Raw genomic sequence first — 12,659 nt, forward strand, 5'->3', positions numbered from 1 at the left:
TTTTGTTAAAATTTTTGCAAAATAATTAAGAATATGCCCACAAAGGTGGATATTTTTGGTCCTAGCCCGGAATTCCGGACTGGGGGCAAAAGTATAACCTTTTGCCTTAATACGAATCCTTTTTCATAATTAATGCGTGGGAACATGTGATGTTCCAATATTTTTCTAACAAGGTTCGTTTGCATACAGATATTGCTCTTTTTCTTCTAGTGAACAATTTTTTCAGGGCAATCGGTGATGGTTTTTCGAAGCCGATAGGTCTTACTGATTAGTGATGGTGCATTGCGAAGCTAATCAGGACAATTTCAATTTCCGATCAGTGATGATGTATTGCGAAGCTGTTCGGGATTTCTTCCCCAGTCAATGATGTTGAGTTGCGAAGTTGACCAGGGTAAAATCAACGTCTTTCGAGCCGATCAAACCGAGCCTCGAAGATACCTTTTCAAAACCGACTGGAGCCGACAAAGCCGATCAAACCGAGCTAAGTAGGTGGCCAGATCAAAGTCCTTCAAGCCGATCAAACCGAGCTTTGAAGACTTTGTCATCAAATCAGCGTCTTTAGGGCCGATCAAACCGAGCCTCAAGGATGTCTCTTCAGATTCAACGGAAGCCGACAAAGCCAATCAAACCGAGCTGAGAAGGTGACCAGATATCCAAACCCTTCAGGCCGATCAAACTGAGCCTCGAAGGTGTCTTCCAAGTCGATAAAATCGAGCTTTGAATTCATTCACATATTTAATGGAAGCCGACAAAGCCGATCAAACCGAGCTGAGAAGGCGTCCAGATGATTAACTCAGCATCTTTCCAAGCCGATCAAACCGAGCTTCGGGAGTGATTGCCTGATAGAAGGCGCATCAATGGACCACTTTAACATTAATTGTTTATACAATTAATGATAAAGTGGGGGGGCAAACTGTTGACGCGTAATTTTATACCCACACCTGACCCGATGATGATATGAGGACAAGGGATAAGGTATCACGATAAACCAGAAGTGTTTGAACCAAAAATTGAACCAAACCGCCTAAAGGAGCCTGACCCGTGTTAGGGCTGCGTCACGCAGCTGGTACCTGCGTGACGGCACTCTTAGCCGCGTCACGCAGCTCTAACAGGGCTGACACCTCTGGCGCGCGCCCGTGCAACGGCCTGCACTGTTTGTATGGATACGCGGCAACTGTACGAAAAGTAAGTCGCGTCACGCAACTTACGAGTGCGTCACACAGCTTACGAGTGCGTCACGCAGCTATTACCTACGTGACGCGACTATGCTCTGTTGCCCTAGCCATATAAATACAACATTTTACAGCAAAAACGGGACTTTTGGACATTTTTGCTCTCATTTCCTCTAAAAAGATAACCTATTGAGTTTAAGTTTTTTGATTAATGACTAGAGCCTTTTCTCAAGAACTCAACTGAGTAAACTTGAGGAAGATCAAGTCATAGATATTTTAGGTTTAAGATCAAAAAAATACAAAAAGATAAGAAGAGGAAAAGAGAGGAAAAAAAAAAGGAAAACGATTTATTTTTGTGAAAGAACTTGGTGATTACGCTTCTGGGGTCGTGAAACATTATCTCTAAACTAATATCAGTGCATGCAGTCCTCAAATCTGAGGGCTAGGTAACGATTCTAACTTTTCCTTTTCATTTCTAGCATTTTATCTCCTAAAAATCTCATTTTCATAGTGTTTAGTTGACCTATTATTGATAAAACGTAAGTTTGCCCACTGTTGAACTCTTCTGGGTTGATTTTAATCACTTTTAATAAAAAGAACACGTAGAAAAGAGTAGTTTGAAAGGTGGTTGCGGACCAGAGCAGCCGCGTCACGCAGCTACTACCTGTGTGACGCGACTGTTCATGTCCAAAAGCTCTTAGCCTGGATTGGACCACCTGCGTGACGCAGCTGTTCGCGTACTCAGTTATATTTTGTTTTATATTTGTATTTAATGTTTCGCTGTAAATGAATAATCAATAAGTCTGAGTATTTTAAATAAGTCACGAACAGTTAAGTCACGAACAGTTCCGTCACGTAGCTAGGAGTTCCGTCACGCGACTGTTCTTCATAGAATAGCTGCGTGACGCAACTGTTCTAGTCTACAGGACCATAACCAAAGTTCCGTCACGCGACTGTTCTTCATAGAACAGCTGCGTGACGCAACTATTACAAACCCCAGAATAAAAGATAAGAGCTGCGCCACGCGACTGTTCTTCCATAGAACAGCTGCGTGACGCGACTGTCTTCCAGTTCCAGATTACTTTTTGTCTTAATTTCATTTCATTAAATAGATTCTTAATCTTAATCCAGAAAAATGATCAATAATAGGCAAATTGAGTTTTAATCAAACGAAGTCAATTAATTTGTTGTGATTATGGTATTTTGAGATTTAATATTTGCTATTTCCTTTTAACTATATTATTAAACTCGGCTTGTGGCCCGCCTTTAACCATAAGGCAAGAGCGGGTCTTTTAATTTTATTTGATATGTATGGTGGATGAATGATGGATGTGATGCTTAATTTATGAATGAATGCAATGAATGAATTTATTTGGGACGGTTAATTAATTTTCCACATAGGAACTCGGTTCGATTTACTCGGATTGGGTTCAAATAATTGGCTTTTCTAAAATAAAATTAATTAGAAATCGTAGGTTAAAAGAGGCCGATTTTCCGGGCGTTGACTTCCAACGGGCCGACGTACCTAATTCCCTTACCTAGAATCGTACTTGGTACGCCTGACCAGTTTCTCTAAATAATAGGCCTTGAATAAAATTGGGTTAAATGAAGTCACCTTTATAAAATAAAATTAGAAACGGTCTCATTGCCGAAGTAATGGGTGGCGACTCAAATGTTTTATAAGACCGATTTATCGGCATCATATATCCAAAACGATTTTATCACCCTTTTTAAAAATAAACCCAAAAAATAAACATGAGATGTTTTCAGATCCTTCCGGGGTTTGGGATTTCGGCGAAAACAAAAAGCAAGAGTTCTGTTTTTTTTTCCCTTTTACTTGAAAGAAAAGAAAATACCCTTTTTTTAGCATAGCACATCTTCCTTCAGCAACGGTTCCTTTCTCTATTTTCCTTTCTCTATTTTCCTTTCTAAATACCCAAAATAACAATATAAGCTACATAACAACAGTCATTCTCCGTTTAACTTACTTGATTGTGCTTTAAAGATTTTTTTTAAAAGAATATGGCGTGAAAGCAAAAATAGCTTAATATGTAAATTTCTCAAACTCAGTGGGATCAAATTATCAAATTTAATGAGATCAAAATTGTTAATACCTATATATATATACACAAGAAAAAAAAAATAATAATAAGTGGGCTCATTGTCTCACTAGTTTATACGTGGCTTCCAATAATTGCAAGTACCATGCTGTGTGATACTTCATCCCGGGACACATTCACATGATCCAGCTGTAGATTACCCTTGCAAGCTCGCAAGTAATGTAGTATAATCTAATGTAATATTTATGCTAAAAAAAAAAAATTTAATTATATTGCATTACATTGTATTACAGTTCACTAAACAAAGGGTTAGCACTTAGGATCAAGAAAAAGCAAGCAGAATTCCAGAAAAATTTTCATATTTATACAAGCGAAGCATGTCAGGACATGGATATCTTTATCGAGATACAAACTACAAAAATGTCACATTAAACGCTAGAGGAATTACGCTGAGAAGAAGAGTGCTCAGCATGTTTCCTTACAAACAGCTTCCCAATATCTTCCGTCACAATGTTGCTCCTGTCAAAAAGTCCACCTCATTTCATCAGCAACGTTTTTTACTAGTTAGAACAACATCAAATACTATCTGCTAATCAGAAAAAAGATGGAGATCAATCAACACCACACGATTTGCATCTAACAACTTTCATTTACTAATGGTTAACATTTTTACATATTTCATTATAATAGGAATATGAAATCTTTCAAATTTCTAACCTATCTTCGACAGAGTCAGACTTAAAATTTAAAAATTCCACTATAAAATAGTTTACATCAATAAACAAAATAATCACCCAAAAGAATTACAATGAGAAATATATTATATCCCTCCCTCTTTTCTGTTTCTACATTTTCGACTAAAAAACATGCTATAACAAACATTCAACAAAAATATTATCTTAAAAACAAAGACGACGGAGAGGAAAGAAGTACAATAATAGCGCAAAGTATAATAATTCTCTCCCTTTTTAATCAGTGAACCAAATAAGAATACCTGTACAACAGTAACCTTGATTACTTTCTTTCTACCAATGTGTCATCACTTTTCATCTCACTTGTCCCTCTGTCTCTCATGCCTCTCTACTCTCTTCCTCTCACTGATCTACTGTCCACAAATCAATTTCTCACCCTTTGAATCAAAATAAGCTTTCCATCTTTGATACTCCATCTATTTTCTAGAAAATGTTTCACCAGAGAAGAAAGGAAAGCGAGATTTAGAAATGAACCAAAGATTGAATCTTAGTTTGGTCTGAGCAAAATTCCTCTTGAGAGATAATTATGAATGATTCCATTTTTCTTTTCTAATCAATGAGTATTTGCTCTATAAATTTAGCAGAATAATTGAGTCTAAATCAATGGTAAGAAAATCAACAAAGTTGGTTAACAAAGAATATGGTTAGTCAAATAAAAATCCAGTTAATCATTTTAATTTGTTGGTTCCTCAAAATATAAAAAACCAGTACTTTTGATTCAACTATAAAAGTATGTTCTAATAAGTGTACTTATTTCAAATGTGTACAAGCCTTCTTGCAGAGTTTAGGAAGGCATTAAAACATTTCAAAGTTTACAGTACAAGGTTAACTCAGCTTAAAATATCAAGGGCCACATGTAATTCAGTTATTAATTCTAAATAGGTTATAAAATTGATAAGAGAACATTGAAAAGAGATGTAGATTCACAGGCTACATAAATAGGGTACCCAGTTAATATTTTTCGGACATTTAAAATTAGTCTAATTCTTAGCAAAACTGCACAATAAAAACTCTAAAGAAAGGCATAAGTAACTCTAATTTGAGATTAGCAGTAAATGGACAATGGCCTACAAATAAAAAAAATTCTGAACTTTTGGTCCTGCATCAACCCCTGCCTATTGAAAATCTTGTTCTTAAAAAACCTATGAATGATTAAACCAAAATCCTCAGAACATATAGATTTTCAGGCATCTCCATTTTGTTTTTGTTATTTGGAAAGTCTTGGTTATTTTTGTTCATGGACATTGGTCATTGAACTCATTACTAAATTTTAGTAAAGTCACCAAATTCCATATTCTATAAGCAATATCACAGGACTTTGACTTGTACTAACAAGGTCACTATTTTTAAATTTTCATTGAAATCCAGCCAAAATATTTATGTTACGACTACATAGAACATGGTTATGACTGTGTAGAGTATATTAGGAATATGTTATTTCATTATCACGTCAAACATATGGTTGGAAATTTATCAAAAATCTAGCAGCAGCAACTCAAATTCAAGAGCAACCAAACTTGGTTCGTCATACAAATTGAATTTTACTGTTCGTGCTAAAATTTGTGATAAAGATTGATGACCATGGGTGAAACCAACAAATTTTTAGCTATTCAACAAAAAAGCAATATTGGGAGATACAAAAAGAGTACTTTTCAAAAAGAGCAAAGTTAATTCCTTTGTTCTCTCCTAAAGTAGAAGTAAATTCATGCACTTGCCAAGTATAACTTCTTAGTGTAATAATATCTTACAAGCAACACCTAACTTTCTAGAAACTGCATTTAATGAAGAAAAGATCAAGCTAACCAAATATAGCCCAAGCGTGAGACATTTAAATGCTTTTTTTTTTTTTTTCTTAAGCCAAAAGAGTTTTATTAATAGAGAGGAACATATTGCAGATAATCAAAGAACTGAAATAATAATAATAATAATAATAATAATAAATAAATAAATAAATACAAAAAATCAAGAAATACAAAAAATAAAAGCAATCTGCCTAAGACCGGACCCGGCCATATTATGGTTTTCGGAACCTGAACCATCGGTTCTGAACCAGTGGGAACCGGTCCGAATCGGAACTGGAACTGGAACTGGTGGCCTACGGTTCGGTTTTGATTCCACCATTTTTGGAACCGTGAACCGGCGGTTCAAAGAGCCGGCCAAGACCGTACCGACCCGACGGTTCCAAGAGCCAGCCAAGACCGTACCGACCCGACGGTTCCAAGAGCCGGCCAAGACCGTACCGACCCGACGGTTTTTCCAGCCAGTTAGAACCGATGGTTCGAACCGGCAGTTCCAACCAGATTTTGAACCGGCGGTTCCAGCAGCTCTTTTTTTTTTTTTTTTTCAAATAGTTTGTGAAATCCCCAAATTACCCAATCCTAAGAACTATAAATTGTTACATAACGGCTACTTTAAAAGATATTTGTGGAAAAATGATTTGTTGGATTTATTATAAATACCTCATTTCATTTACAATCCCCTCACACAAAATTATCTCTACTCTCTCTACTCTATGTTATTCTCTACTCTAAAATCTCTCTAATTTTCATTCATAAATTATTGTCCAAAATATTGCAAAATAATTTCTTCAAAGTCCAACCTCCAATTATTTATCCAAATTATTGTGAATTAATTTCTTCAATTCCAATCTTTAATTATTCTCTCTAATTTTTTTTTATTCAATTTTCCAAGTTACATATTATTTTTCTATAATAGCAAGTAGAGGAAACTCAAGTTCCACCAAGGGCAAGGGAAAGATTAGAGAAACAAAATATTCATCTATCCCTACAAACGACATCTTCGATTTTACTCCGGACCATTATAATTCTTTTTAAGGGTATTTTTTTTTTTTTTTTTTAGAAATTATTTCACAAATTTTAAAATTTTAAATTTTGAAGAAAAAATGTTCTCTGCTTTTTTATTTTACAATTATGTGATTCGCCGGAAAATCGGTCGGAGAACCGGCAGAAACCGTTAAGAAACCGAAACTAGAACCGTAACAAATCGGTTCTAAACCGTAATCGGAACCGTCAATTTCCAGTTCGGTTCCAAAACCAAAACCGTCGATTCTGGAACTGTGGCCACCCCTACCTAAGACCAGGCAAGTTCCATCAGAAAATGAAGTACCAGCTACAGGTCAACAACTACTGCATAAGACCTTTACGCTGAAAAAGAACAAAAGGATCAAAGCTTCTACTAGAGCAGAAGCAAAGTACGACTCAACCAACTAATGAGAACAAGTCAATACTTCACAGAAAGTCCTAGGAGAGCAGAAACCCAGCAGCAAGAGTGACCTCTAATCCAAATGGAAAATAGTACAATCGCCATCATCCTATTGAAAATGAAAGAGAAAAACTAATTGTCAGACCAAGCTATAGAATCATCAACTATGCTTAGTCCACACTTTGCTAATTTATCTGAATTACTGGCCCAAGCAATTGATGTAAAGGAATGTCCCACATCTGATTGACAATCACTTTAGCAATTATTTCATGCCTAAAAGAAACTACAATTCTAAGTGGAGAGAAGTAAGACCTCAGGAAGCAAGCTATCCCCATCCAAAGTCAGAGTTTGCCCAAAAAGCTTTCAGCAAATGATGACAACAGAATTTATGCTTTTCCTTCTAATCCAATGGGCAACTTGTCTCAATTTTGGCTTATATTAAGAAAAACACAAAACCTGAAGAAGACAACGACCCTTGAAAGTTGTTAACCCCATTTGTAGAAGGGACCCAGTTGTTGCCATTGCATATGTCAATTAATTCTAATTGTTCAATGAGGTATTCATAACTTGAGATGATTGGTTATGGAAAATAGTTTTAAAAAAATAAAAATAATTCTGCCGTATGATGTATGGCAATGAGTGATAGGCAGTGAAAAAAAAAGAAAAAAAATACAGATACACGATATTAGTGTGGGAAAAACAGAAAATTAAGATAGTTGAACAGAAATGCAAGGATGGATTAATGAAAACATATACAGGAAAATCGAAATAACACCTATTAAGGAAAGGTTGAGAGAAATGAGATTGAAATTGTTATGCACAGTAAATCAGTAAATGCATTAGTATGGAAGTTGTAGCAAATTGAATTGGCTGGCAAGAGAAAAAAAAAAATATGGGAGGCAGAACTGGGATGACATGGACGAATATATGTTAGGACCTAGTTTGGTAACTCAGAAAAAAAGAGGAAAATGAGGGAAAAGATGAGAAAAAAAAGAAACTTTTAAGAGAGAAGTGATATTGCCTATTCTGTTAATTGGATACATTATGCAATTACACTTCAATATTTATACAAGTTTCTCTCAGACAATACACTCCAAACGACATGTAATAGCTCTGAATTCCTAACATTACCCAGCCCCTTCAAAGCATCCTTGTCCTCAAGGATGATGAAGCAGAACTGGCAATTTGTGCATACCGGCAGCCATGAAAACAAGAAGTGGGAAGAGATTACCCTTCTATTTTTGCTCCTGTTACCAAAACTCAAAAACATGATCTGAAGAAATTATTCCTTCTATTTTTTCTGCCACCATAAACATTCCCATTATTTTATTTTATTTTATTTTTCAAATATTTCAGCTTAGAGCTCATTGAAATGACTCTTCAATCCATTCTTGCATTATTACAAACATTTTCCTTCTTTATTTTTCTTTTCCAAATTTCCAGCTCCATTTCTTTGAGCTTTGCAATACAAGTGAATATCCATTCCCAGAAAATAGAATCGTAACCCTCAAGAACAACATTCTCGCAAATGTTCACAGAAACCAGTTGTCTAAATATCTAAGATTAAAATGGCCACTAAGTCTGAGCTCCATAGTGGCTTTTCTACAAACATCTTGAATGCATGCAAGTTCTATAGACATAGTACAATTCTTTTGTTGGCTTCTCCTGATCTCAAATATATCTCCATTGAACATTCCATACCCAGTTGCTTCCACCTGAAATTCACAATGACCATAATCTTGAACTATTGTCCCATCATTTATTCCTCCATCATCTTTGTCATTCACCAGGTTATCAAAAGCTTTCATAACACTAAGAACACAAACCAACCTCCCTCATAGAATCATTAACCGGTTTGACGATGAGAAAATTACCATCATAGTCTTGAATTGAAGTTTTCAAACAGATTTGAAACTAGGCTCAAATTTGTCAATTATAAATACTAACTTTCTCAATTCTTGGTAGCATGGTGAGTAGCAAAGATTCTGGGATTGGAATTCTCACATGAATTTCGACCATCCCATCCATTTTCCCAAAACAAGAAAATTCATATTCCAGTAAGATCAGTGCCCAATCTTGATTTTCTTTCTCTGATATTTTCACATCAAGGTTCTTCAACATTGATGGATTGGTCTTTTGATATTTTTTGACAATAGTAAGAATTTGCTTTTGATTTTGCTTTTCCCAAGATGCCAAGAATCTCATATATTTTTTAGGAATTTTCATGAAATACTTGTCTCTCTTTATCTCAAGGTCTTCTAATCCTTGAATCACGTCACTAAGTCGATTCTCAATCAGTTTGTATCTGTTTCTTCATTTTTTATGTGAGATTGATTAGCTCAACTTCAAGAGAAACCCTAGAGTATAAGAGTAGCAAAAAAGAGAAGAAACAAAAGAGGGGGAAGGAGAAGAGAAAGAAGAATATATTATCGGTAAGCTATGATCTAGGATTGATAACTTTGATAACATTTTAGGACCTAGCCTAACTGTGTTGTTTATTAATTGAAAAGAAGAGGAAAAAATGGGGGAAAGGAAGAGGAACATAAGGAGAAAAGAGAGGGAAAAAGATAAGCGAGAAATTTTTTTGAATATTCTGTTGAATGGATGTATTGTATAATTAAACCTCAATATATATACTCTCCATTCTTAGTCTATCAAAATAAAAATTACAACCAGCAAACAACAACTATTCTAATACACTGCAAGAAAACAGTAATATCTATCAATTCCTAACAAAATATTGATGAAAGAGTGGTCTTATAGCTTTCTGAAAATGCAAATTTAAAATGGACAAAAGGGAAGAAATATTTAATCATACCTGACTCAGACTAGTTTATAATTAAAGTTTAATCGATTTGAATCAAGTTTTTAATAATAATCTCTAATTCTTCGTTATCAAATGATCTCTAATGACAGGAAATAAAGCAAAATCATTTCCAATAGGATTTGAAGTCACCAAAAAAAAATGATAAATGAATAAATACAATATTGATAATTCACAAATGTTAGGAAATTACCATTATTATAGGACAGGCATATTTATGTCCCTTGAGTATAGAAAGACGATGGAATCCTCCTATTTTCCCCTTACCCTAGATGCTAGAAACCAAGATATTGTTTCTCCATTACAACCAGAAAACACAACCAAGGAAAACAGCTATAACTTCACGCTTCTTGTCTAACCCTCAGTCCCTTCTCATCAATAACCTTATCATAGAAATCCAGCTAATACGATCTTATGCTTTCTTAGCATATAACTTCTATTAAATCTTCTTTTCCATATTTGTTTGCAACAAATTCATCCACCATTATAGCAACATCCAAAATTTGTCTCCTTTCAACAAATATGATCTATTTAGAAGAAATTGCATCACCCAAAATAACACCAACATATTGGCTAGAATCTTATATACACTAGTTTACAACCGATAAGATTGGGCATTAAGCTAACAGGATTGCTTCTTTTTCAGTTTTTTGATTTCATATTTTGCAATTTAACATTTTAATTGCTCGAGTCAACTCAACTAAGCCTAAATCCCAAATAATTTGGGGGTCTGCTTACATGATTTGAGCTTTTCTAACTACTCTTAAGTTCAAATTGTACAGGAAACTAGCAAGATTGCTCATCCTTTCTTAACTCTTAGACATCATCCAAACTTGACTATCCTAACACAAACAAAAAAAAAAAGTGCCCTTTTTTTTCATAAACCATAGGATTATAATGAAATATAATGCAATAAACTGAGTGTTACACATACTAAGGAAACTGAGTTGAAATCTAAAAAGGCATAAAATTTACAATATCGGAAAATTGCAAAGCGGAGCCTTCTAAAAATGATGGCAACCAGAGGTCATATCAACTAATTAGTTAAAGGAAAACACATATATCCGAAGCGCATAGAAGAGAGATTACTGACCTTCCACTTAGTTGAGGCGGAACAAGGACACTACCAACAGTATCTGGAACATTTTTTGTATGTGGCAAGTTCCCTTTTGGGACTTTGTTGCGGGGTGAGGTCGAAGACAATCCATTAGATTCTCTTTTGCGCGAAGCACTTTCAGCCATAGCAACTGCAACTCGAGAAGTATGGTCGGTTCCGGTTCTGGTTCCGGTCCCAGTCACAAATGAAACAGTTGGTGAATTCAGGAGAAGAGAAGCGTCTGGAAGCTTCTCTGTACTAGCCGTTGGAGGAGCGTGTGAAGCAATCCCATATCTCCCACCACCGCTACTGCAACCGGATATATAAAAATAAATAATAAGGAATTAAACTTCTCAAAGCTATTAAAGCAAAACTGTCAAAATTCCAAATTCATCCAGACTATCTTTATATCTCTCTAATTGAAAATAATAAATTAGGAAGAAAAGAGAGAGAGAGAGAGAAAGAGAGAGAATTACTGGTTATTAGGAGGAATTGTAGGAGATGCAGGTCCGTGCTTTGGTAGTTGCGGCTCGTTTTGGGGGTTCGGTTCTTCTTCTTCTCTATCCTCCGACACGTCGTCGTCCGATGAAGAAGCGTAGTCTACTAGAGGCATCTCTTCCCCACTTTCTCTTTCTCCCTCGTCGTCTCTGCAAGTGTGACGAACTGCTTGTGATACCCTGTTTTAGACGTACTGGTACCGCGCCAGATTCTGAAGAGTGATTGGTTAATTGTTAATTATTTCCCAACAGTGTATTCGGGAAAAGGGCGAAAAGAAAATAAGGAATGAATTTTCTCCTTTATTTTCCCCATGTTTGGATTCAAAGGAAAATGTAACCGGGGAAGAAAATGTCCTTTATTATAAATTTACTTTTTTACCTTTATTCTTAAATAATATGTTAATATGTTTTTTTTAATTTATTAGAGGCTTTTAAGGCCCAAAAAAACAATGGAGGAGAGGACTCGAACTTGAAATTTTTCGCTCTTCACATATATAAATAATTATTTTTCTCATGATAACTTTCATGATTTTTCATTTAACAAAGGGGAAAATTATAATTTTGTCATTGTAGTTTGCTATAAATTTTTAATTTGTCCTTATATTTTGAAAAATACACTACGATCCTAATGTTCAATCTATTAAATAATTTTGTCATTCCATGCAGTTTATCTCATTTTAACAGTTAAAAACAGTGGAAAAGACAATAGTGGCCCTCATTATAATTGATTACCCTCATTAAATGTTAACGGAAAGTTCCAGTTTCCTTTTCAAAGTCTAACGCAATTCAAAATAACTCAAAAATCTTATTCTTTCTCGCCTTCAATGGCTTTTTACATTCCATCCATCAAGATTTCGTTTAGATCCTCTAAATCGGCTTTTCTACAACATGTGCAATTGCTATATATATATTGTTTTTTTTTTTCGGTTTCTCTCAAAAACTCATTCTTTTACTGTTTGTGCAAGAGCAGCCGTGTAGAAAACCAAGGAAAATTATATCTTTAGTGTTAAAACTTTTCATTTTTTTTCTATTTTGG

General features: G+C 35.0%; 1 protein-coding gene across 1 annotated transcript; it reads right to left on the bottom strand.

The window, feature by feature from the left end:
• Positions 1–3,574: 3,574 nt before the first annotated feature.
• Positions 3,575–11,868, bottom strand: LOC105634567 (hypothetical protein). The gene is made up of 3 exons (XM_012217439.4): positions 11,603–11,868; positions 11,124–11,435; positions 3,575–3,751 (listed from the first exon to the last, which is right to left on the bottom strand). The coding sequence occupies exons 1-3, from the start codon at positions 11,737–11,739 to the stop codon at positions 3,661–3,663; spliced, it is 540 nt and encodes a 179-aa protein (XP_012072829.1). The 5' UTR covers positions 11,740–11,868; the 3' UTR covers positions 3,575–3,660.
• Between the last annotated feature and the right edge of the window lie 791 nt (positions 11,869–12,659).

The sequence above is a fragment of the Jatropha curcas genome, chromosome 1 (assembly GCF_041381405.1).
Source record: "Jatropha curcas cultivar XTBG-Jc1 chromosome 1, XTBG_Jcur_1.0, whole genome shotgun sequence".
NCBI classification, from domain to species: domain Eukaryota; kingdom Viridiplantae; phylum Streptophyta; class Magnoliopsida; order Malpighiales; family Euphorbiaceae; genus Jatropha; species Jatropha curcas.